We start from the raw sequence: 26,767 nt of genomic DNA, 5'->3' as shown, positions 1-26,767 counted from the left end.
AACAGATCTTCAAGGGAGGTCCTTTCTTCGGTCCCACCACCCTCATAGGCACACCCTGGGGGGATATGGAAAAGGGCCTTCTCGGTAGCTGCTCCTAGACTCTGGAACCCCCCCCCCCCCCGGGAGAAGGTAGACTGTCTCCTTCCATGTTGTCCTTCAGCAGGTGAAGACCTGCATTAGGACTGGGGGGAAGGGTTTGTTCTCTGCAGCTGAAACATGAGCAGTAGGCCTGCAGGCTCTACCCCTACTGTACTACAAGGGGCTTTTTTAAGGCACGCTTGCTTTGCTCCCTTTGGGATTGAGCTGGACACACTGTATTTGATCATTCTGCGCTGCAGAAGTGTTCTTTTCAGATTTCAGCAAATCTAACTTTCCTTTGATCTGTTATTTGAAGAGTTATAACTGTGGCAAACACATTACCACTTGGAGTATTCCCTGCAGAAATTTCAGCTTGTTTCCTTCAGACCCCCAGTTGGCAGCCTTGTGCAATTGCTAGTTATTCCACGTGCCTTTGCTCTGTCTGAACACCATTTTAAGTGAGGTCAGCTTCTCAAATGCTATGGATTTATCAGATTTTTTCCACCAGATTGCCTTTCTGCTTGGCTCGCTCCATCTGTCATTGAGTGACTGTTCTCTCACTGTGGGGCAAGCTACAAATGAGCAGCTACGTGTCATTTCTTGGCACACTGTATGTTATCAGCTACTTAAAGGCTGTGGTGCTATTTAGAGAAGACCTTAGTCTGCAAACTGATTATATCTAGAACACACAGATGAATAAGTGAGCAGGTGTGTTCTGGATAACTCTATACTTAACTGGATGTGTTGCTGATGACTAAGTATTCCTTTTACTTTGAAATTGCATATTTCAAATTTGTGTGTCTATTGATATAAGTGGCTGGCATGCTGGTGAACACCTTACTTGGGAAGCCTGATGGGTTTAGCTCAGTTTCATCCCTGTTTTGTCTCTGATTGTGTCTCTCCTTAAACATTTTATGTGGGAGGGAAGGAATGGAGTGAACACCCTCTACCACTTTCCCCCCTAGTGTGTGTTCTCTCTCAACCCCTTTCTGACGTTCTTAATTTCTGACCCTCCAGAGAGGCAGATGAGGGCTGCAAAAAGCCCTTGGAACGATTGCTGAACATCTGGCAAGAGAGGAGTGTGTATGGCAGTGAGTTCATACAGCAATTGAAACTGTCTTTGGAAGACTCCAATAGCCCCCAACCCAAAGGTAAAAAAATAGTATTTGCTTTTTCGAAACACCCTTGACTCTGATCGAGCCACTATGAAAAGGTAGCTTGCTAAGGAGCAAAGAATGGTGTGTGTGTGGCAGTGGTGGGGAGCCTGGGGGCCTTTAGATGTTGTTGGACGAGAACCCTCATCATCCCAGGTCATTTGGTCATGCTGACTGGGGCAGATGGGAGTTGAAAAACATCTGGAGGGCCACAGGATCCCCAGCTGTGGTTCATGGCCATTTGAACTCAAGGTACTTGCGCTCAAGGGCTCCTGCTTGGTTGGAACTGAACTGGTGACAGTCTTCACATCTGCACTGTGTAGACACTTATTGTATCCTGTCCCTACAGCGTCTCTGTAAGTTATGTTTGTGGAGCAGGGTCCATCATCCCAGGGGTGTTTCTAGGCCCTGGCAGGCAACAGCCAGAGTGAGACATAGGAAGTTGATTGTACCAGATCATATTACAGTGCTACCTTGGTTCTTGAACTTAATTCGTTCCAGAAGTCTGTTCCAAAACCAAAACATTCCAAAACCAAGGTGCGCTTTCCCATAGAAAGTAATGCAAAACGGATTAATCCGTTCCTGGCTGTTGAAAAACTACCCCTAAAATGCTTCTCCCCACCTCCCCAGTCAGTGCGATCTTTCGATCTCTTTCTTTCTTGATCTCTCTCTTGCCAAAGCGGCTGGGCTGCAGAGTGCTGCCGGGATGCTTCTCCTCACCAGCCCAATCAGCGCGATTTTTCGAGATCTCTCTCTCTCACACACACACACGTCAAAGCAGCTGGGCTGCAGAGCGCTGCCAGGACGCTTCTCCTCACCGGATCAATCAGCACGATCTCTCTAAAAATGGAAGCGCAACACTAAAAACAGAAGCTCAGGACTCGACATGTTCGACTCCCCCCGCCCAAAAAAATGGAGAACCAGAACACTCACTTCCAGGTTTGCAATGCTCAGGTTCTAAGTTCATAGCATCATAGAATCATAGAGTTGGAAGAGACCACAAGGGCCATCGAGTCCAACCCCCTGCCAAGCAGGAAACACCATCAGAGCACTCCTGACATATGGTTGTCAAGCCTCTGCTTAAAGACCTCCAAAGAAGGAGACTCCACCACACTCCTTGGCAGCAAATTCCACTGTCGAACAGCTCTTACTGTCAGGAAGTTCTTCCTAATGTTTAGGTGGAATCTTCTTTCTTGTAGTTTGGATCCATTGCTCCGTGTCCACTTCTCTGGAGCAGCAGAGAACAACCTTTCTCCCTCCTCTATGTGACATCCTTTTATATATTTGAACATGGCTATCATATCACCCCTTAACCTCCTCTTCTCCAGGCTAAACATGCCCAGCTCCCTTAGCCGTTCCTCATAAGGCATCGTTTCCAGGCCTTTGACCATTTTGGTTGCCCTCCTCTGGACACGTTCCAGTTTGTCAGTGTCCTTCTTGAACTGTGGTGCCCAGAACTGGACACAGTACTCCAGGTGAGGTCTGACCAGAGCAGAATACAGTGGCACTATTACTTCCCTTGATCTAGATGCTATACTCCTATTGATGCAGCCCAGAATTGCATTGGCTTTTTTAGCTGCCGCGTCACACTGTTGGCTCATGTCAAGTTTGTGGTCAACCAAGACTCCTAGATCCTTTTCACATGTACTGCTCTCAAGCCAGGTGTCACCCATCTTGTATTTGTGCCTCTCATTTTTTTTGCCCAAGTGCAATACTTTACATTTCTCCCTGTTAAAATTCATCTTGTTTGTTTTGGCCCAGTTCTCTAATCTGTCAAGGTTGTTTTGAAGTGTGATCCTGTCCTCTGGGGTGTTAGCCACCCCTCCCAGTTTGGTGTCATCTGCAAATTTGATCAGGATGCCCTTGAGTCCATCATCCAAGTCGTTGATAAAGATGTTGAATAAGACCGGGCCCAAGACAGAACCCTGTGGCACCCCACTAGTCACTCTTCTCCAGGATGAAGAGGAACCATTGATGAGCACCCTTTGGGTTCGGTCAGTCAGCCAGTTACAAATCCACTGAGTGGTAGCATAGTCAAGACCGCATTTTACCAGCTTCTTTACAAGAATATCATGGGGCACCTTGTCAAATGCCTTGCTGAAATCAAGGTAGGCTACATCCACTGCGTTCCCTTCATCTACCAGGCTTGTAATTCTGTCAAAAAACGAGATCAGGTTCGTCTGACATGACTTATTTTTCAGAAATCCATGCTGACTATTGGTGATCACAGCATTCCTTTCTAGGTGCTCACAGACTGTTTGCTTAATGATCTGCTCCAGAATCTTCCCTGGTATTGATGTCAGACTGACTGGGCGGTAATTATTTGGGTCCTCTCTTTTCCCCTTTTTGAAAATAGGGACAACATTTGCCCTCCTCCAGTCTGCCGGGACTTCGCCTGTTCTCCAGGAATTCTCAAAGATGACTGCCAGTGGTTCTGAAATCACATCTGCCAGTTCTTTTAATACTCTTGGATGCAGTTCATCTGGCCCTGGAGACTTGAATACATCTAGACTAGCCAAGTATTCTTGTACTATCTCCTTAGTTATTCTGGGCTGTGTTTCCTCTGCTGAATCATTTGCTCCAAATTCTTCAGGTCGGGCATTGTTTTCTTTATCGGAGAAGACTGAGGCAAAGAAGGCATTGAGGAGTTCAGCCCTTTCTGTGTCCCCTGTTTGCATTTCACCATCTTCTCCTCTGAGTGACCCCACTGTTTCTTTGTTCTTCCTTTTGCTACGAACATACCCATAAAAGCCTTTTTTGTTGCTTTTAACCTCTCTAGCAAGCCTGAGTTCATTCTGTGCTTTAGCTTTTCTGACTTTGTGTCTACACGTGCTGGCTATTTGTTTGAATTCCTCTTTGGTGGTTTCCTCCCTTTTCCATTTTTTGTACACATCCTTTTTTAATCTTAACTCAGTTAAAAGTTCTTTAGATAGCCACCCTGGCTTCTTTAGGCACCTTCCATGTTTCCGTCTCATTGGTATTGCCTGAAGTTGTGCTTTTACTATCTCCCTCTTAACAAACTCCCAGCCATCATGGACTCCCTTTCCTTTTAGTATTACTGTCCATGGGATCTCACCCAGCACTTCCCTAAGTTTTATGAAGTCGGCTTTCTTAAAGTCGAGAAATTGTGTCCTAGTATGCTTGGCTGCTCCTTTCATGAACTAGGCTGTTAGAGAACCAAGGTACCACTGTAGTTGTCTGTCTACCCCTGCATTTTCTCCTGACTATCGGCATCTCTTCAGGCCCTCAGACAGAGGTCTTTTCCATCAGCTGCCATCTGATCCTTTTAACTCGGGTAGGGAGGTTGCTGGACTGCAACTCCCATCAACATCCCAGACCTGCTCTGGAATGGAAGGGAGATGAACTCTAACAGTATATGGAGGGCCAAAGATTCTCCACTCCTTTTCTAACTGGAGGCACTGGGAATTGGGCAGCCAAACTTCTACATGCAGAGCTTATGCTTTGCTGCTGAGTTCTGGCTGCTCCCCAAATCACAAGGTTCCTAAAGACCATTCTACGCTCTGAAGCTTGTCTTGTTATGGGAATGAAGGGACTGTAGTTGTTCTTAACATGTCTGCTATCGCAGTAGCCGTGGTGGCAGTCACCACGTTCTAAATAACTCTGTCTGTTAATGATTATTTGGCAATGCCGTAGGTCTCCATGGTTCCTTGTAGTGACTTCCCCCAATTGGGTTACAGAGAAGGCTGGGTTAAGCCCAAAGTCTAGGCAGATGTCTATAAACTGAGAGTAGCTTTTGAGCCAATCGTGACTAGTTTGGCCACTGGGCACTTTCCCCCATCGTTCATTCATCCTTCACTAAATTGGCACCATTCAACTGTCATCCTGGGACTGGAGCAGGAGGTTACGATGTCACATTTGATTTACAATCTGGCATGTTTACTCCTGTGATAGGAACGAGAGTGTCAGCATGCAGTTGCCCAAAGCATTTCCCTCCCCTGCCCCATGAAGTCGTATATGAGGCAGCTTCACCTGCTCTCAGATGGTTTACCCTTTCCTTATGAGCTTTACTGCTCTGTTTTTCAACGTAATGGCACTTGAAAGGGGTGCTGGGGACAGAGTGCTCTCAGCACAGCTGGCTTTCCTCGAGTTCCTGGTCGGAAGATCTGGCTTGGCAAAGAAGAGGAGCCTGCCAGCTTCAGGAGGGTTTAATTTGCACCCTGGAAGCCAGCCAGAAACACCTGACCCCTTTGTCGATGGCGGCAGCAAATGCTTTCTGACCAGCTTGTGCTTCGTCTTTCTCCTGGTGCTGCCAGATGCTGCTCCCCTTCCAGGCATGATTGCTGAGGACATGCCAAACATCCCTTGCCCTCCAGCTCTTCACCATCTGTGCCCAGGTTCCCACCTGCAAAAACATGCCGATAGTTCTGTATGCAAGGAGGAGGAGGGCTGGTATTGGGCAAACCTGGGGTTCTGTCCAAAAAAAGGGAAGGGAAGGGGAAAAGAACGAGGGGACACCCAGCCTCCCAAAATGTTTTCTGAAAAGCCTCTGCATGCTGTCCTCCTCTACAATACAATACGATAATCTTTATTCTCAGGCGGCTAATCCTAGTCTTTATAACCCTGTACCTTCTTCCAGAAGGCAGAAACTGAAAGAGATCATTTCCGGGGTGCACACTATCCTGTGCTATCTCTGCAGCTTTCTTATGGCACCTGGAAGCGTAGATTTGATCCAAGTTGGGAAGAGTGCACCCAATTATTCTCTCCGCAGTCTTTACAACCCTGGACAGCGTTGTTTTTCCCCTGACCGTGCAGCTCCCAAGCCACACACACAGACCATAAGTTAATACACTCTCCACAGTACAATGGTAAAATGCCAGCAACAGGTCCTTTGAGAGATTGTTTTTCCGGAGGATTCTCAGATTCTCTACCTTAGATGGGAGGGGTTTCTGGCATCCCAGAGCGCTTTACTTGTCTGGTCTGCAGAGGAAGAAGACACAGGAATCCAAGAGCGCCACCTTGAGATCGCCCAGCAATTCAGCCTGAGAAGGATCTGCTATGGGGAATGGGGAAGCCCTTTGTCTTTCTACCTTGGTGCCTGCCTCCCCAGGTTACTGCAGGTTCTTTCTATATCTGCAGTGTTCTCTTTATCTTTGGGAATTTGTGGGATGGGTTTTCCTTTAAAAAAAAAAAAGTAAAATTCATGATAAGATGATGCATACAAAATATGGAAAATTCTGGAGTGTGGCCTAATGATATGTCAGTCTTCAGTTGTTCACACCTTCCTGATTCTTCTAGAACCTTTAAACCAGTGGCAAAGAATGCCCCCCATCACCAGTTGTGCAAGCTCCCAAAAGCTGCCCCAAGCAGTGCAGAATTGAAATGAGGGGAAATGGAGGCCTCTGTGGTTTCCCTTTTATCTTTCTCACAGCCCTGAAGGCAGGAGGCTTGTTCCTCAACCTGATCTATGGGACACTGTGGCAGGTGAGGTTGGCTTCTGTTTTAAGATTTTAGAGCTAACTTTTTCTTTTCTTTTTAAAAGATGAACCTGATCAGACTTTGACCTTCAAAGCAGTTTGGGTTTTATCACACATACACACGCTTTTCAAAGGGTACCACTGGAACAATGTCTCCTTACAGGATGTGACTGTCTCTCTGTGTCTTTTCTCAGTTACAGAGGAGAAAAAGTCATTGAAGCGGACATTTCAGCAGATACAAGAAGAAGAAGATGACGATTATCCCGGGAGCTACTCCCCGCAGGACCCCAACGCTGGGCCTCTTCTGGTATGTCTGGGAGGCCAAGGATTGGGCGAGAAAAAGGCCCTGGATTCTAAAGAGAGAGCCACATGGTGGCGCCATTAGCAAATGCAATAGGAGGACCAGTGTTGTTCTGTTTATTTGCTCAGAAACACGCCCTCACGACTCAAGGAAGAACATGGAACATAGTAAAACGGAACATAAAACAAATATTATTCCATAAAACTGCTGCAGTCAAAGCAAAATAAAACAAATTGCCCAAAGCAAGACAGTATATTATACCCAGCATGGTGTGATCTAATTTATATATGGTGGTAGATGATTCCAGGAAGTTCATTAAACTCAGATTTCCTGTTCTGCTGTCTGTTCTGTGGACCAGAAATGGGGATTCAAATATTCTGTGATTGTAGTTTGGTTTTGAGGGTGGCTTGTTGGCCAAGGGGCGGGGAGTGAGAGCTTTCGAAAAGCAAGACTTGTGTTGGAATAAGAAGTTAGAAGCAGGGCGGTGGTGGCTACATGCACCGGGAAAGTGATCATGGCAGTCTCTTTATGTCTCAATTGCGCAGACTGAGGACTTGATCAAAGCCCTGCAAGATCTGGAAAACGCAGCATCGGGAGATGCCACAGTGCGGCAGAAAATTGCTTCTCTTCCCCAGGAGGTTCAGGACGTGTCACTCTTGGAGAAGATTACAGGTGAGGCTCTCAAGTGCCAACACTTGGATGCAAAAGGCAGGACACGACTCTGTCCCTGCACCTGGAAACCGCCCAATGAGACTAGCTTATTTTGATTTTTAAGGGTTTCCTTCACCCTCAGATGCCAAAAGACGAATATGAACCTGCCTTTCCCCTTTTTGTTCTGTTCCAATGTGGCTTGGACTCTGTTGGGCCACATGCCAAGCCCTGCCTGCTGCTGTTTGTGTGGCAAGAGCATTTGACACGTTCCTCACTGAAGGGGATCATTGCCTTGTAAAGGGAGCCCTGCAGACTGTGCGCAGAGGCCGCTGCTTTAACTGAATATGTGAGAGGCCCAGGACACATTTGTTCATTTCTGTTTCTCTCTGGCCCTCGATGACCTCCTCCATCACTGCTTACAGTGTCTCACAGTGGAGGAAAGGATGCCACTTTTGCAGTGTGTGCTGCTGGGTGGAGATCTAGGCAGAGCACCTGATGCATAGGAGTCGCACTCCTAAGGCAACTGTGGTAGCACAGCTCTCTTCACAGTAGGGCCCACGGGGAGCTGAATCAGGCATTTAGCAGTAGAGTTCGCTGTCTGTGCTCATCAGAAGAGAGCCAACACAGTTTCAGTTCAGCACTGCTTTTGCAGAGGGTGGCACTGCAGCTATCAGTTCAACAGATGTTCTTCCCCAAGTCCTCTAAAGCGGCCTGCTCAGGCCTTAGCAGCTTGCTAACCTTGGCCGCAGACAAAGCGGCTGTGGGACCACCCCTCCCTGCAGATGTGCTGGCCTGCTTCTTGGATCACCTGCAGCCAGCCAGCCCTAACCCTGACTTCTTGGCCTTCCAGAAAAAGAAAGGACACTTTGGGCTAGCTGCACTTGTCTTCCTCTGCCAGTGCTTAAAGAAGTGTGTTGCTTGCTGGTCCTTGTGAAATCCACGCTTGATTGGAATTCACCCCAGATGAGCTGCTTTCTGTCACCCACACAAAGGCTTTTGCACACAGTCACTGTCGATTATTTGCCACCTTTGTGCCTAGACAAAGAGGCTGCCGAGCGTCTTTCAAAGACCGTGGACGAGGCATGTTTGCTACTAGCGGAGTACAATGGGCGACTGGCAGCAGAGCTGGAAGACCGGCACCAGCTGGCACGCATGTTGATTGAGTACACCCAGAACCAGAAGGACGTGCTGATGGAGAAGGAGAAAAAGCTAGAAGTGAGTAGCGTTCCTCCGATAGATGCCAAGCAGTGTCCTTTCTTAGACGTGTCAGTTCCTCGAGTCAGCCCTGGCTTCTGGGGTTGCTATAATCCACATTTCCAATAACGGCCATGTGGTTTGCACAGTCACAGCTGAAGCAGTCACACCTGTGTCTCCTCCACCACCCCATGGGCATGAAGCTGGGGACTGTGGCCTCTCCAGGTGTGTGCACTGAGGGCAGGAGAATGTGACGGGAAAGAGTCCGGTGGCTGCTTGCGATGTGACTCCAGGAATGTTCAGACATTGGCCTGAACACAAGAATGGTCTCAAAGTGTGGGCAAGGGCATGTGCCTTCCCATGTGGTGTGGGGAAGATCGGGATGGGTCTTCCAACCTGCATTTGCTTGAACATACGTAGAACCACCACCAGCAGCAGCCCTGAATAGGGGCCCTGATTTATTACTAACCATTGCATAATATATGTGTTTGTGTGAGTGGTAGTTGCATGTAGACCTTCCCTGTGCAATATGGCCAGAAAGTAGGGTTGCTGGGAGAGTGCAAGACGACAACACATGAGGCTGTTTTAGGTGGCACTTGCAGGCCCCACCCATATTTGAACCATGCATGAACACACTTCTTCGTCTTCATTTGTTTATTTGCTTTTTACGTAAAAGTGTCTTCGTATGTCCGACATAATAAAAATAACAGGAATGCTACAACCAAATATAAAAGCAGCGATAAAAGAATACCTAAAGTGCTTATCCAGAAATACATATATATTTAAGGAATACTTCCTTCCTACCTTGCCTGAAAACAGGCCACAGATGACTAGTTGCCCTCCCAGTTAAGACCCAAAGGCCTGCTGGGTAAATGAAAATGGTTTTTGCTTTGAAATAGACAATGATGGCACCAGGTGAGACTCCCTGGAGAAGGGCATTCCACAGACGGGGCCACCACCGAAAAGGTCCATCTGTGTGGCCACCCTCTTGTCACCTCCCCCCTTGGGTGAGGTGCATGGAGAAGGAGGGCCTCAGATGACGAATGCAGTGCCTGGGTTGGTTCATGTGGGGAGAGGCAGTCCCTGAGATACTGGCCTCCTGAGCCATATATGGCTTACCAGCACTTTGAATTGACCCCAGAAACAAAATCGTAGCTGATAAATACAGATGTGTGAAGCTATATGCTCAGACCATCGTGCCCTAGTAAGCAGCCTGCTCCAGCTGCAAATTTGAAGCAGTCTTGAACTACATGACTCCTGGGGTCCCTTCCAACTCTATGATTCTCCGATTCAAAGGCAGCCCCATATATAGTTTATTTCAGCAATGTAACTTTCGAGGTCACATGAGCGTGTGCACCAGAAGTTAGGCTTTCCCTCTCCAGATAGGGCTGTTGATGGAAGGCATTCTGTGCTCCTCTGGGGGAGAGAAAGAGAGCATCCTTGTGTGTAAAGCTAGAGCATAGGAAGTGTGTGTATTTGGATTGATGTTTGTATACAATAGAAGGCATCATGTTTTAATAAAGTAAAGGGACCCCTGACCATTAGGTCCAGTCGTGGCCGACTCTGGGGTTGCGGCGCTCATCTCGTTTTATTGGCCGAGGGAGCCAGCGTACAGCTTCCGGGTCATGTGGCCAGCATGACTAAGCCGCTTCTGGCGAACCAGAGCAGCGCATGGAAACGCCGTTTACCTTCCCGCCGGAGCGGTACCTATTTATCTACTTGCACTTTGACGTGCTTTCAAACTGCTAGGTTGGCAGGAGCAGGGACCGAGCAACGGGAGCTCACCCCGTCGCGGGGATTCGAACCGCAGACCTTCTGATCGGCAAGTCCTAGCCTCTGTGGTTCAACCCACAGCACCACCCATGTCCCTCCATGTTTTAATAGTTAATGTTAAAAACATGATACAGTGGTACCTCGGGTTACAGACGCTGCAGGTTACAGACTCCGCTAACCCAGAAATAGTTCCTCGGGTTAAGAACTTTGCTTCAGGATGAGAATAGAAGTCGCGCGGCAGCAGCAGGAGGCCCCATTAGCTAAAGTGGTACCTCAGGTTAAGGACAGTTTCAGGTTAAGAACGGACCTCCAGAATGAATTAAGTACTTAACCCGAGGTACCACTGTACTTCACTTAGAAGAAGGAACTCCTGAAACATGATCTTCCTCGAAGGAAATTTGAGTTCTGGGTTGCTCTGGCGTTAAGTCCAGGTCAGCTCCCCAGTATTATCAGAGTCCCCCCACTTTCACTTTGCCGGTAACTTTCCTCTTCTTGGTTCACTTGATCTGCTGTGCTCAGCTTTTCCAACCTTGCCGCCTGCTGCCATCTTGTGAGTTCAGCTGAAGCCCTTTTGAATTGCTGTTGACCTGACGTGCAACCACGCATGTGGGCAGATGATAAAAGCAGTTTCGTAAAAAGCCGCTTGACTTGGGAGCAAAGGAAACAGCTGACAAATATGGCTTTGGCAGCAGGCTGGAGCTCGGCAGCGTCCAAAAGCCACTGGAAGAGAGCGCATGAGCGGGGTGGAGAGTCATTTATCTGAAATGTACCATTTTCAGCAGGGCGGCATGTTCTGCTCTGCACCCCGGGATTATGACGGGAACATAATTAATGATTCTGCTTGTATGTCACTCTGCCATCTGTTGCGTTGCCCCTGGCTAGCACATTAAGGGCTTCCTGTGGCTGTCAGGGCTGACTGTTAGGAGCAGCTGTTCTTGGGCGGAACGTGAGTTGCTGCAGAGTGCAGAGCTGTCCAGAAGGAGACAGCAAGTGCTAAGCAGGTTGTCCCAATGGCAGCCTCTTGTCCTGCCACGGGGCCGGTGTTGTCGCCTCGAAAGCTGCATGTCGCCCTTGCTTTTCAGAGTGCCACTTTCTCTTGGCTCTTGTCTTGAACTTGTACATGTTGTTGCAGATGTCACAGGCGCGCTTGCACTGCAGCTCTTCTTGAGGCTGTCGGCTGATGAAATCTACTATAAGAGGGGGAGCAGCGTGTGGTTTGAAAACGTGCCGCTTTGTCCCTAACGTGAGCAAAACACCCCTACTGTTCAAGGAGTCGCGGCTGGCACAGCAGTGCAACTGATGCACTTGTGCTAGAGTCATAAGCTCTTTGCCAGTGAATTGAGCAAGGCTGCCATTCACATTTGCACCCTGTAATACACTTTGTAAGGGGAAGCAGTTCTCCTTGAAGTCCTAAGCCTTTTGGGTCCTTGGGAGCCTCCCAAGTCTAGTGTACCCTATTCTGCATGTGTTAAGGAGCAGGATTGTTCCTTAGAAATAGGTTTGTGGTGGCTCAGGGCACTGCTGCCAAAATACAACGTTGATTGATGCATGTAAGATTATTAGCATACTGACTTCAGTATAAAGGAATTCTCTGGTTACATCTCTTGCTGCTTTTCTGGGACCTGACCTAGGAGGATTGCAAAGGGTGGCGTAAATGTACAACTTGGTGTGTTTCAAGCACTCTGGCAAAACATCCTCGGTATAGGTTTCTCCCGGGTAATGCCCTGTTTGCTTTGTTTTGCCCTCTTATGGCACAAGGTCTCTACTGCAGGAAAGCCAACCCCTTGTTCTCAGAAAAAGTGCGTTGAAAGGCCAAAAACTTTCTGGAATGAGCTGGGAGGAGAAATTTGGCTCCCCTCTGGCAAATCTAAATTGGGATTTATTTTGCTAAGTCAGGAAAAGTCTGCAGTGCTCTGATCAAATAAGGCATCTTCAGGGGTGCTCCAGGTTCTCAAAGTGATTTTTCGCCCAAGTAATTAAACAGTTAATCCCTTTCTCTGGCACCACAGCTGGCTATCTAAACATTGGGGTTCAAATTTAGAAGCTGCTAACATAATCACTCATCGGTCAAGGCAGATCCTGCAACTAAATATTATTTACATGGAATGCCAGTGATTTCTCATTGCAGGCTGTTGGCCAAGGACTGGAAATAGCAGGGCCTGGGGGCTCTGGGCACCCTTTCTGGGCTCTGTCATACCAAAGCATTAATCAAACCAGGACGTATTGCCAAGTGAGCTAACTCTGGAGCATAGTATTGAGTTTTAATCTTCATTAGGGGATAAAGAGACAAGTTTCACCTTCAGAAGCAGTGGGTTTGGGTTGAAAAGATGCAAAAAAGGGTATGGTGTCTGTCCTTGACACAATGTGCATATGGAGGATGCAATTCACAGTTGACATGTGGAACACAATCTCAGACCTTATTGACAACAGTGAAACTCTGCATTGCTCAGTTTCAGAAAAAGTGAACTCCCAATGGGCAGAGTGGTTGAATAAACCTTGGACGACTGTCTTTCCAGATAAAGCCAATGTGCAGCAGGAAGGCAACATACCAACAATTATCATGACAGATATTGAAAGATGAGCCCTGCTCATTCAGTTTTGGAATGGCAAAGTAGCAGGCAGATTGCGTCCTTATAATTGATTTACACCAACTTAACTATCTGTGGTGTCCCCTCTTTTATTACTTACTACTCTTCATTCCCTATTACAATATTCCGTTTTGTTCCTTCTTTCTTTTTCAAAATAAAAAATGTCATAACGCACAGACACGGCATTTCAGCCCTTGAAAACAGTTTTCAAGGAGGCCAGGAAAGGTTTGTTTATTCATTTATTTTAAAAAATTGTCTACTGCTGTGTGGTATATCAAAGGGGTTTACAGCAATAAAAGCACAAAAAGGTGAAAGCAGACATCAGTTAACCATTGTAGAAGGGGTGTCATATTAATTGCCTGCATAGTTTACAGCAGGCGTTCAAAAGTTGGCACAGAAGGTGCCTGCTGAATTTCTGGTACACCCTAAATTTATTATTATTATACCTCTGGTGGTAACTTGGGTTAAGTACTTAATTCGTTCTGGAGGTCCGTTCTTAACCTGAAACTGTTCTTAACCTGAAGCACCACTTTAGCTAATGGGGCCTCCTGCTGCCGCCGCGCCGCCGGAGCACAATTTCTGTTCTTACCCTGAAGCAAAGTTCTTAACCTGAGGTACTATTTCTGGGTTAGCGGAGTCTGGAACGTGAAGCGTATGTAACCCGAGGTACCACTGTATTTATTAAACTTTTATACCAGCATTTATCCATAGATTTCTGGGCAGTTCACAATACGTTGGATCCCGAACGCCTTGTTAGTCGGAATGTTTTGGCTCCTGAACGCCGCAAACCAGAAAGTGAGTGTTCCGGTTTGCAAACACTCTTTGGAAGCCAAATGTCCAACACGGCTTCCCCGGCTTCTGATTTGAGTGCAAGAAGCTCCTGCAGCCAATCGGAAGCCGCGCCTTGGTTGTCAAATGTTTTCAGAAGTCGAACGGACTTCCGGAACAGATTCCGTTCAACAACCAACGTTTGACCATAAAAATACAGGCTCTATACCTTGTTATCAAGTGAGCCTCATCAACCCAGGGAATGACCAGCAGTGCTGCAGCAGGTGATCTCAGTCCTCAAGGTGGGGTCAAAGGGTTCAGGTGGTCCCTGATTTACTAACCTGGATGGGAGGCTGTTGGGGGCTCTGTAAGTTAATACAAGGACCTTGAAGCTGGCTCTGTAGTGGATGGGCTGGGATGGGGGAACTCTGAGCCTCACCTGGATTGCGGCTCCCGCCCTCCTTGGCCTCTGGCCCTGCTTTAAGCAAAGAGATCCCAGTGACACCTGGTAACTACTTAAAATGACTGTATTTCTCCAAACCTTGGGCTCCCAGGTCCACTACTTTTGGAGGTGGGTGGGGTGGCATTGAGATCAAAAGTAAACCTGCATCTGGAATAAAGTGTGATTGAAAGTTGGTCAGTTCCCTTTTACACATATGTGGCGGGGTTGTAAGAAAGCAAAAGTATTGCGAGATGGTATATTCAGAACTAAAAAAGATGTTTAAGCTGTCATTCCTCAAAAAAAAAAAACAAAAAAAAACCCCAGAGATGTTGCTATTGAATATTATAGAGGGTGAAATACCTAAGAAAGTACCACATTTTTTGCTCTATAAGACACACTTCCCCCCAGTGGCGTAGCGTGGGTTGTCAGCACCCGGGGCAAGGCAAGTAATTTGCGCCCCCTAACCCGTGGATTTGCGCCCCCTAACCCATGGATTTGCGCCCCCTAACCCATGGATTTGCCCTAACCCCAGATGTTGCGCCTGGTGCGGCCGGCCCCCCCTGCACCCCCCACGCTACGCCACTGCTTCCCCCCTCCTAAATAGTAAGGGGGATGTGTGTGCGTCTTATGGAGCAAATACAGGCGGGAGGCTCTGCTCGGCGCTCCCTTTACAGAGCCGCGTGGAGTGTGTGTACAGCTCTTGGGGGCTTTTCCCCGAGGAGGGAGAAGGGCTGCCATTCTCCCTCCTTGGGAAAAGCCCCCAAGAGCTGCACACACACTCTGCGCGCTCTTTAAAGGGAGCACGGCTCTTGGGGGAGCCTTACCCGCGGGCAGTCTCTCGCGGGCAGGGCATGAAGGCTCCCCTTGCCCGGGAGAGGTTGTGCACGGCCAAGCCAGAAGCCAGGACAGTGAGCGGGATTGCTGCGCTGCAATTCCGCTGGCTGTCCTGGCTTCTGGCTTAGCTGCGCGAAGCATCCGCAGGGCATGGGGAGCCTTCATCCCGCTGCCCTGCGGAGTCTTCGCACGGCTATCCCTGGCTTTTGCGGGAGATGGGGGAAGGGGCAGAGCGCGCAGCTCAGAGCGCTCCCTCTTAGCTCAGGATGCTTTGCATTGCTTTTTTTATTTCTTGTTTTCCTCCCCTAAAAACTAGGTGCGTCTTATGGTCCGGTGCGTCTAATAGAGCAAAAAACATGGTGCTTGGCCTCTTCCTAAACGCAACGGCAGCAGCCAGAATAATTTATGCTCAAAAGTGGAAGGACAAAAATAGTCCTACAAAAGAAGAATGGCAGAATAAGTTAATAGAATATGCGGAATTAGCAGTGTTGACTGCAAGGATAAGGAATCCGGATGGGACAGATATAAGAGAGGAGTGGGAACACTTTGGAGAATATTTAAAGAAATGCAATAATTAGATGAATTTCCAAGCAGAGTTAAAAAAAAGCAGAAGAGGAGTGTAATTAAGGAAATGCAGCTCAGCAAGGACTAAACATGAAGGGATGTGTGGGGAAGTCCAAGTTTATAAGATAAAAGAAGATAACTATAATGGATGTAGCAAGCTATGGAAAGAGAGAGAGTGTGTGTATAAACTGTTGCTTGCTCCCCTCCAGCAGCTGAGTCAGTGTTTGGCAAGCCAGTTCTGGCCACCATCTGGAGCCGCAAGTGGGCAGTTCTTTGTTGCAGCTCCAGCCATTGAAATTAGCAGAAAGGAAGGAGAAGCCCAAGTAGTCATTAAAATGTGGGCAGGGAGTGGAGCCCCTTTTTCCAGCAAGCATCTCCCACACCTGCCCACACCCTGCCTTGCTTGCTCTGCCTCCCAGTTCTGCCCTACACACTTGGTGGCAAGTTAGCAGCCCCGAAGGATGCCTTTTCCTTTAATAGCTCAGACTGCACAGCATCTTTTTAAAAGGCCCGTGTTGAATGGTGAATCTGATTTAGTGTGTCTCATCTGGATCTTCTGAAGGAATTTCCCTGAACCTAATCTCAGCTGGGATGGGAATTGAGCATAAGTCACGGAGTGTTTACTTTGTCTGTCTGATCCATGCAAGTCAAGAACAGCCGGCCTCAATTAGGCCTATTAATATTTTGTTTTGTTTTTTTGGTTCAGCTAAGTCTTTACTACTTTGGTTTGGCTGTTTCCTTTTATGGGTAATGTGCCTCCCTTGTGGATGCAGACCAACCATTTTTAGCACTGGGTTTAGGGGGTCATTGACTGCTTAACGGGCTGAACACCAGAGATTTATGATGGATTGTTGTTCGCCATCTGAACTCCAGTTAGTAAGCCTGGTGAGAGAGCATGGTGGAAATCTCGGTGCCGCCACTGCTTATGCATGGGTGCCACAGAATCAGAATTGTAGAGCTGGGAGCGGGGTCCAGAGGGTCATCCAGTCCAGCCCCCTGCAATGCAGGAATCAGCTGCAGGATCGTTGGCAGATGACCATCCAACCTGTATTGAAAAGCCTCCCAGTGAAGGAAAGTCCATCACCAGCTTTCTGTCCAGTCTAGATCAGGGGATTTAATCCCCCTGCCCCACAATTGCTGTGGGTCTTGGTGGACCACGTAATGATTTTTCTGCCAGTCATAGCAATTGTAATGCACTGTACTAGCATGGTTTTTAATTGCATTTTTATTGCTGCTTTTATTATGTATTGTATTTTACTCCATAGAATGATGTGGAATAATTGCAATGCCATAAAACTAACAATCAAACTGTAATGCCTATTGTTTTCAAATCATGATACAATAAAAGAAGCAATAAAAATACCAAAGAAATACAATTAAAAAACAATATGAGTATGTAATGCAATGGATGTCCCATCTTCAAGCACAATCCAGAGGCCACAGATGATCTGGATGAATCCCAGTGGCCTGTGTACCACGCCTTAGAAGCCCCTGGTCTAGATGAAATAAGGTCCTCAGATTAAAGCTACACCACTGGAAAATGCAGTTTGGGGTAATTTCCTTGTGCCTCTCCAGACAGTTGTGTTACAGCACAAATAATTTTTACCCTGCTGCTCTAGTGAGGATTCTCTTTTACCACAGTTGCTTGGAAGATCATTTACAGATTTTTCTCAAGGTTAAGCACTCTGTCCCTTCTCGTCGGATGCCTCTTTGGGATTAAATGTAATCCTGAAAGAGCTCTGTGAGAATTGAAAGGGGAGAAGGATTTGGGTCAGCTAAGCCCCCTGAGCGTGGGGAGTGGACTGCAGCTGTTGATTAGTTGGGGAGCAGGCGTGGGGGACCTTGAAATGCTCCCTGTTGCTCGTGGCCACACTCACCCTCTTGCAGGATGCCTGGAGCAGGGACCTGCCTGATATATACACTTGCATGCAGTCGAGTGTTTTTCCAAGAGAGAATGCATTGCATTGCAGGGAACCGGACTAGATGGCCCTGGGTGGTGAGAGAATGAAGAAGCGCTGACTTCGAGGAAGGACCTCCCCCCTTGTCCTCCCTGTTGAGCCCTCCGTTCTGCTGCCCTGCCCTACTTGGGGGGGGGGGAGAAAGTGGCCTGGTGGAATAGAACATCCTTGTGGGAATGTGCCCTACCTGGTAGTTGTGGGCTCCCTATTCTTACTGGTTATGGGGAAGGACCCCAGGCTTGGCCTGACGGGTTGACAGACACCCCCTGCATTCTTGGGTGCAGGAGAGCGGGGATTGGCCCGCAGCTCTTGCCCCCTCTCCTTCCTGGCTCTCCCAGTGCCGCATCCATCACTGTCATTCAGAGTCATGTACTACAATTTCCAAGCAGCAGATTCTTGGCAGGAAGTTATCTGTAGACTCAGCTGTGTCAGCCTCCTGTCTGTGAGCATGTTCAGCTATGATAAAATCCCATTTCTGTCTGCGCCCCTAGGCAAGGCAGGAGAGCTTCTCCTTCAGCTGTTAACACACTCTTCCAGCGTGTGTTTTTGGAAACGGCAGGAATGACTTTGGCAGAGGATATACCAAAGGGGCAAAGAATCATAGAATTGTAGAGTTCAAAGCGACCACAGGCATCATCTAGTCTGACCCGCTGCGGTGCAAGAATCACACCTAAAGAATCCCTGACAGATGACCATCCGATCTCTTTTAAAGCCTTCCAGTAGAGGAGGGTGCGCAGGCTTCCGAGGGACTTTGTTCCACAGTCCAACAGTTCTTATTGTAAGAAAGTTCTTGATGTTTAGTCGAAATCTCCTTTCTTGTAACTTGAATCCATTGGTTCTGACCCTCCCCTCTGGAGCAGGAGGAAACAAGCTTGTTCCTTCTTCCATGTGATGGCCCTTGGGGTGTTTGAATGTGGCCCTCGTATCAAGCTGGGTCGGGGGCTGGTGCGGGGTGCTCCCAGCCACCCATGAGAATAGAATGGCCCCATGCACCCCACAGGTGCTTAACCCCACCACTGGTCCTATGTCACACTGCATGTACAGAAGATGGATGGGGGTCTGTTTCCAGCACTAGCTCTGCTTGTCTCCTGGATCTTTGTGTTATTGGAAAGAAAATGTTGTTCTTCCTTTTTCACGTATCCTTCTTGGCTGTGCATTAGGCCAGACTCTTCCCCTCTTCCCCGCCTCCCACTGCAAATCTCCCTGGTTTTTGCAGGGCTACAGCTGGAGAGCAGTGCTGAGGGGTTTAAACAGCAACACACCCTTCACCCCCATTAGAGCTCTGGCTCCCATCCTGAATTAGAGCTTTGCCACCCATCCTGCCGCTTCCTGAACCCAGTGCAGCTTGTGGGTGCAGGCGATGAAGGAGTCTCTTGCCACAACAAACGCCTTCACTGCCCAGGAGTCCCATTTCCGGGCCACATCCTGAGCTGGTGCTGTGGCAGTGTCTCCCTCCCTCTCTTTCCGGAGAACCTCCAGCTATTTATTTTATGCTTGATGAAACCTGCGGTGCCTCTTCTGCAGTCATCCCGTCTACTGCTGTGCATCTTCACATAGATCTCCATGAAGGAGCGGCCTGCCACTCTCCTCAGCCTTGGAATCCTGCAGGGATTAGCAATAGCACCTTAAAGGAAATCCATATCTGTGCATCAGCCGCTGTTGCTGAATGTATTTAGTTCTCCCACAGCAAACGGGGAGAAGAGCACACCAGGGGCCCCCAGTCAAAGTGGGGCTTTTGCATTATTCCTGCTGTAAAGCCGGGATCCTAGAATTGTATGGTCCCCAAAGGCCATCTAGCCCAGCCCCCTTGGATGCAGGAGGGAAAGGTGGGAGGTGGCTTGGAGATGGAGAGCTCTTACACCGCTGTTTGGCAGACAATGTGGTGAGGAGGCAGCACACTCTCCTCCCCAAGTTCCAAGGAGGCCTTTTTGGAAAGGAATAAAGTAGTCAGTGTGTCAGCACCCTCATTCTTCCTGCGAGACAAGGGTCCCCTGGACCTTTAGCCAAGAAAGCCAACCAGAGCTACAGTTGTGGCTGAGGAGGTTGGGTTGGGTTTCCCACAGCACTGCACCCTCTTCTGGCAGAAGCAGCTGGGTCAGAAAGCATTTGGATAGTGGGGAAAACAAGGGCACAGGGAAAGCATTTTGGGGGCAGCATTATGGAAATTCTTAGCTGTACCCCACCCCCAGAATGCTCTTGGTTAAATGCTAAGCCTGTGTGTGGCCTGTGGTTGGATGCACAAGATTTTTTTACACATAGAAAACTAGACAGTGAGCATTAAGACTTTCCCCACGGCAAAATTCCTGACACTATCCAAAGGCCACTTCTCACACCACACTTTGTATTCTAGACATGCACGTTGCGTTTTAGTGCATCTGTGACAAAGCCCACGTGTGTGTTTTTGGCAGGTCGTAAACTGTTCAGAAGCATTTAAGCCATGTACAAATGCTGTTGAAATCAGCCTGGATTGTCCCCTTGTTTTTTGTGTAAGATGGACCCTGGGAGCTGCATGTGGGTTGAGTGGGACTTCCAAGGTCAAGATGGGATGAGATGAGCTCCTTGGGCCTCTTCCGCTGCCCCCTCACCCACCGCTTTGCTCAGGGCCCTGCAGACCCCACAGCCCCACCCATTCCCTCAGTCTTGGTCACCCCAACCCTGTCTGATTCTAGAAAGCATAGTGGGTTGTGCGAACAATATATGTCTCAGATTGCCTGCCTTGTCCCTGCCGCTGTGCACTGAAGGAGTGCCCATTTCGTCTTTCACCTCCTGATTACCTCTTCCTCCTACTACGCCCCCTGTTTCTTCTGCTCCTTAGTCTGATACTTGCTGTGGCTCCACTTGGCCCAGCGTAGAGATGAAGCTGTAGAATTTCCGCCCGTGGCTATAAATGGCAATCACATTCGCATTATGTTGCAACAAAAGCAGGGAAGGCTGCAAATCAACTCTTGACTGCAGCTAAGACGGGGAGGATGGTTGGGAAACAGGAACATCGTCTAATTTATTTTTTCCTTTGTGCTTTCTGTTTTTCCCTTTGTCCCCCTAGGAGTACAAACAGAAGCTTGCTCGGGTAACTCAGGTCCGCAAAGAGCTCAAATCCCACATCCAGAGCCTCCCCGATTTGTCGCTGCTGCCCAACGTGACGGGCGGGTTGGCACCTTTGCCATCTGCTGGGGACCTTTTCTCAACTGACTAGGGCACGTGGGTGTCTGCTCTCCCCTTCCCCTCCCTCCACCCACAGTTCCAGTTACTACCAGCAGGACACCGGAAATCCCACCGCATTCTCACACAGGAAGGACTGGACATAGGATGACTCTCCTTTGACCCTCCGCAGGACATGTTGTTGCAGTGGCACGGTCATGGCTCGCTTTCGGAAGGAAGGAGGCAAGCGCCCTCGTGTTGGGCAGAAAATTCAGTTTCTCTTTGGCTGCCCCTGTTAGCACCTCCAGTTTCCACCACCACCTGTGCAAATCATGTGTGTCGTCTTCTGAGAGCTTTTTAGGCAAAAGAAAGAAAAGTTGATTTACACTTTTGCTCTCTCCCCCTCCTTCCCCACATATAAAAAAAGAACTGGATTGTTTCCGAATTGGTTTGGTGTGTGTCAAGCTTGGTTTTTCTGGGCCTCACAACTCTGGCATGGGCGCATGCGGCGTGGCTGTGTCCAGGGGCCGAGGCCTCCGTTCTGCGGGTGCATCTCAGTGCGGCGTGGCTCCTGCTCTCTCATGGCATGGCTGCGTGGAGACATGCAGCACACAGGTGACCAAAAGGAGGTTGCATGGCCCAGGCAAAACCTCTCCTCCTCCAACCAGCGCTGCCCTTTGTCTTTCATTCAGCACGTGTCAGTTTTGCTCAGGCTCCCTTATCTTCATCCCGCAGTGGGAATTCTCAGGATGTACCCACTTGGGATGTGTGACCCTCTTAAGAAGGCTCTGAGACCTCATTCAAAATTCTTCTTTGCTGTAAGCGGATGGGCTGAGCTTAGAAGTAGGTTGCAGGTGTCCACTTCCTCCAAGGAAAGTCTGTTGGCATGTCAAGTCCATTAAAGGAGCTGGGAATTGCGTAGCTGTGGTCGTGTGCCCATTGCTGGTCCGTCTCAGGGATGGGGAGCATCTGTAGCCCTGCGGATGCTGTTGATCTTCAGCTCCCATCATCCGTGATCATTGGGCCTATCAGTCAGGGAGTCCAACAACATCTGGAGGACCTAGTCAAAATCCCGTTCGTGTTTTCCCTTCACTACACAAGCAGTGCAGAAATATTTGCACATCTGGAGTAGGCAGACTTATTTTCCAGTGATAGCAGCTGTTCTCCCTTTCTTTTGGGGTCTCCCGTTCTTTGGGAGTTCCCCCCCCCCCACAAGGAAAACAAACCTCCCAGCTCCAATTCATTCCAGTGCCCACAAATGCCATCCCTCACACTCTGATCTTTAGAGGAGGGGGCTTCCCCCTTGCCTCCCCTGGGACCCTGCTGTATCCCCAGAGCCCTCTGCCCTCCGTTTGGCCTGCAAGTGTCCTGCATCTCCAGTGTGTTTGCATGTGCCAAATCCAGCCACAAACATCAGCATGCATCATGCCGCTTTACATTATCAGACGCAAGAGAGTCCTCCATGCAATGTTTTCCCCTCTAAATAGATCAGGGGGTCATGGGGAAATCCCTGAGGGGTTGTGGCGGAGGGGAGAGGGTTTGGACACAACAGCACAGATTAGGCAATCCACATGTTCCACTTTTTATTTTTATTTTTAACGTCATTGAAATCCTGTGAATTTGATTTGCTTTAAAGGGTCAAGGAGGGGCAGGAGTCTGGCTGGGCACCCGGTGCTCCGTGCGAGATCTTCCCTCAAGATCAAATCCACATTCTTCCCCCCAAACATTTTCTTAAATCTGTATATGAATCGATCTAGAAATAAATTTAGAGGTATAGGCTGCCATTTTCGCAGCAGTATATTCTGAAATGTCTCATAAATATATTTTTGAATAAAGAGGGTGTCGTTCAACAGGTGCGAGTGCCTCTTTTATTGGTGGGCTCTACCGTGTATGTTTCAAAGTCTTGTGCTTGGACAAACGCGTCTTTGGACACCTGGAAAGTAACATTTATTGGCTTTCTATGGATAGAGCCTACTTCATCAGATACAAGGGTGACACACTGTTGTTCTTGCTGCCTCTGACTGATCTGGCTGCCCCTCTGGAAAATCTTGGAATTCCCAAATATGGGTGTTTAGTCAAGGGTATTTAGGTTGGAAGCAGGAGTGCCTTGTATCATGGTTCCACTCGGGAAGCAGTTTCTGATGTAGCTGGATCTTTGGGGTCCATAAAGCTCAACAGTGCCCAAATCAACTTCTTCTGAACTTGGTGCGTTCCTTGGCCAGCTGACTGATGCTGACAGGTGTACTCCGTTTTCAGAAAGCACAGGTAAGTGCTCAAGTTCAGCCATCAAACCCTCGCAGTTATTTTCTCTGTGGAACTTTAAATGTTTGGTTCCTGGAATTAATGCTACCCAGATTGATTGGGGGAGTTTAGGCATGAGCAGAGGATGCTGGCTGCCTGCTGGTTTGCAGAGGAGCTGTAACTTGAAGGAGCTTTTTTTCTTAAATAATAGTCCTTGGTTAAGTCCTGTCCTCTCCCATTTAGAAGGTTATTAAATGGCAGTACAGGGGATGTCATGTTTCTGCCCAAGTTCAGTAGCTGAGCGACTTGCATAGATGGTCTGACTCTGGGTACTTAAGAATGCCTTGCAGAATCAACCCACAGCCGCATCTAAAGCAATGTTCTGGGCCCAGCCAGCTCCCCACTTGAAACTAGTGCACGAAGGATTGACCCTAACCCTTTTCGATTCCAAACAGAATTATAAATAAATGTTATGTTTTGTTTTAGTACATTTCCCCAAAGAGAGTAGCTGGAAGCATCTGTATGTTAGATCTTGCATTAAGGTCTTAATGCCAAAAGGTGTCCTTGGCCCCGATTCCTTGCTCACGTAACAGGACTGGGGATCTTCACTCTGTGGCAACCACAGTGTGTCACAACTTTGAAAAAGCAGCTTAGGGTGCTGGGTGCCTCTTGCAGGACTGAGGCTTAGCTCTTTACAATCAGTCCTCAAGAGTGGTGTGTATCCTTCTCACCCCTTGTTTTCCTTTCCATGCACAGAGAAAGAGCCAACTCCCCAAATTTGTGTGTCAGCCAAGCAACTTGAAGCTCTCTCTCCCCCCCCCCCAACCTGTGGATGGGTTGCCAGGTCCCGTGTGCGGCTCGCGGGGAGAAGCAGAACAGCCAAAAAGCCTTGAAAATCTGGGCTGTGTTGCTCCATGGTGCTTGGGATATTTTGGCTGTAAACTGCAGCGCATGCAGGAATGGGAGTTCAGCGTCGGATAATTGCTACCAGCACACAAACGGAGCAGAGGCCACATCTTCCTGGACGCTTTTTAAATTTACTCCATTGGGGGCAGGGGGATGCCAGTTGAACCCAGCAAGGATGACACGGAATAAGGCCTATTTCTATGTCGCTCTGTCCTAATTCACTCACATTCTTTGAAATGATCAGTGTTCAGTTGAGGCAGGCCTGGCCCGTTTTATTTTCAACCAGGTGTATTGTTTTAAGGAAGCTACCTTGAACTGAGTTGGGCTACCAGTCAGTATGGTCTACTCTGTCTGGCAGTGGCTCTCCACGATTTCCTGCAGGGATCCTTCCCCAGCCCTGCGTGGCAATCCCACCACGGAAACTGTCCTTTCCTACTGAACTTAAAAAATAAATCCTTCATTAAATATAAAGCTGTCAACTTCCACAATGCCAAGCTGAAGCTTTCAAAATCATGTTTCTGTTTTTAGTTGGGGTTAAGCATCGGGTAAATGATGCCCTTTGTCTTCTGTGCCTCTATTTTTTGAGGGTTTCCAGGAGGAATTCGCTAACCAGTCTGCTGGCGGAGGAGAAGAGGGTTCTTGATGTGGAGATAAGCAACTAGTTGCTGTTCCTCTGGGGTCTTCACTCCACACCTTAGGTGCCTCCATCCTAACCTGTTCCCTCTCCATGTCTCCCCTCTGTGTGAGCCAGTTGCCTGTAGATGGAATTAAGGAGAGAGAGAGAGATGGGATTAATAGCTGGGGGAGATTGAGGACCAGCCTGTATTCTGCTGAGATTCTTCCCGATAAGAACCTAAGGAGAGCGTGCTGGATCAGGCCAATGGCCCATCTAATCAGCATCCTCTTCTCTCAGTGACCAACCAAATGCCCATGATGGGAAACCCACAAGCAGGATCCAAGCCCAAGGGCAGAAAGCTGAAAACTTGTAGCTGACCTAGAAACTCCAGCGGGTGCAGAAAGCCGCGGTGAGGCTCCTTACGGGGTCCTTGCCACGGGATCACATTCATCCAGTGCTTTACCAACTGCATTGGCTCCCGGTGGAGTACAGGGTCAGGTTTAAGGTGCTGGTTTTGACCTTTAAAGCCCTATACAGCCTAGGACCCACGTACCTACGGGACCGCCTCTCTCGGTCTGCCCCACGAAGGACCTTAAGGTCCACAAATGACAACATTTTGGAGGTCCAGGTCACAAGGTGGTTAGATTGGTCTCAACTAGGGCCAGGGCCTTTCCAGTACTGGCCCCAACGTGGTAGAACGCACTGTCCCAAGAGACTAGGGCGGTGCAGGACTTGATATCTTTCTGCAGGGCCTGCAAGACAGAGCTATTCCGCCTGGCCTTTGGTTTGGACTCAATCTGACCCTTATGGTTCCCTCCCCTTATGGTTTTGACTTTTAAAATGAGGCTGCATGTTAAATTGCATTTTAACCTGTATTTTAAATTGGGTTGTTTCCCCCCCCCCCTCGGTATTATGTTTTTACTGAAATTTTATCGGTGTTATCTGCCCTGAGCCCGGCTCTGGCTGGGGAGGGCAGGGTATAAATAAAATGTATATTATTATTATTATTATTATAAGCAATATAATAGTGCATGGTTGAACTAGGGAACTCAAAGCTGCAGGAGGCAGTGATGGCCTCCAATTTGGAAGACTTTAAAAGACAAATTTGCTTTTGAATTATGGTGCTGGAGGAGACTCTTGAGAGTCCCATGGACTGCAAGAAGATCAAACCTATCCATTCTTAAGGAAATCAGCCCTGAGTGCTCACTGGAAGGACAGATCCTGAAGCTGAGGCTCCAATACTTTGGCCACCTCATGAGAAGAGAAGACTCCCTGGAAAAGACCCTGATGTTGGGAAAGGTGGAGGGCACAAGGAGAAGGGGACGACAGAGGACGAGATGGTTGGACAGTGTTCTCGAAGCTACCAGCATGAGTTTGACCAAACTGCGGGAGGCAGTGGAAGACAAGAGTGCCTGGCGTGCTCTGGTCCAGGGGGTCACGAAGAGTCGGACACGACTAAACGACTAAACAACAACAACAACAAAAGACAAATTGGGGGGGGGGCTCTTGATGGCTCCTAGCCAGGATGGCTTTGCCCTGCCTCCGCAGTTGGAGCAATGCTTCTGCATCCCAGAAAACCACAAGAGGGGAGGTGCTCAAATCCTGCTTGCTGGTTTCCCACAGGCTTCTGCTCAGCCACTGTGAGAACAGGATGCTGGACACTGGCCTCACCCAGCAGATGCTCTGCTCGTGTCCTTCAGTTCCAGGATGCCTGAAAACAGGGAGCTGGTTCTCCTTTCCCTTGTTGCACTGCAGAAAATGATGGTCATTCTGGCCTCGTTTCAATCCAGCCCTCCTCAGACATCACCACAAGCCCTGCCCTGTCCTGGAGCCCCTCCAGTTTGTGGGCAAGAGGACTCCAGAGTCCCAGTAAATAGGGAGCAGGACAGTTTGTTCAAAGCAAAAAAAAAAAGCAACAACACGGAGAATTTGGCTCTTTTCCTGGCTTTTTTCTGGAGTCAGGGCAGTTCACAACCCCCTTGGCTGGCAATCTCTACCAAATACTTTTATGGGCAGTGTGTTAGCTCCACAGCCAAAGGTTCATATTTCCCCCCAAGTGAGGAAAGAAAGCAGCAAATGGGGTCCCTGTCAGTGCCTGATTCAACGAGGCACCGACACAAACTGGC

The 26,767-nt window shown here is 48.5% G+C and overlaps 1 protein-coding gene across 3 annotated transcripts in view; it reads left to right on the top strand.

The window, feature by feature from the left end:
• RPRD1B (regulation of nuclear pre-mRNA domain containing 1B) overlaps positions 1–22,728 on the top strand; it is a 28,642-nt gene extending 5,914 nt beyond the window's left edge. For 2 of the 3 annotated variants that reach the window (XM_083619083.1, XM_083619082.1), the window contains exons 3-7: positions 1,096–1,229; positions 6,862–6,974; positions 7,514–7,640; positions 8,659–8,834; positions 20,784–22,728. In XM_083619083.1, coding sequence (XP_083475209.1) covers positions 1,096–1,229; positions 6,862–6,974; positions 7,514–7,640; positions 8,659–8,834; positions 20,784–20,933 — 700 coding nt within the window. In that variant the 3' untranslated portion in view covers positions 20,934–22,728. Of the gene's footprint in view, positions 1–1,095; positions 1,230–6,861; positions 6,975–7,513; positions 7,641–8,658; positions 9,043–9,647; positions 10,336–20,783 lie in introns of those variants that run through there. The other variant, XR_014549200.1, reaches the window with a different exon arrangement.
• The last annotated feature ends 4,039 nt before the right edge of the window (positions 22,729–26,767 follow it).

Source organism: Podarcis filfolensis, assembly GCF_964270895.1.
Source record: "Podarcis filfolensis genome assembly, chromosome: 6".
In the NCBI taxonomy this organism is placed as follows: domain Eukaryota; kingdom Metazoa; phylum Chordata; class Lepidosauria; order Squamata; family Lacertidae; genus Podarcis; species Podarcis filfolensis.
This window is presented reverse-complemented; position numbering and strand designations above follow the sequence as displayed.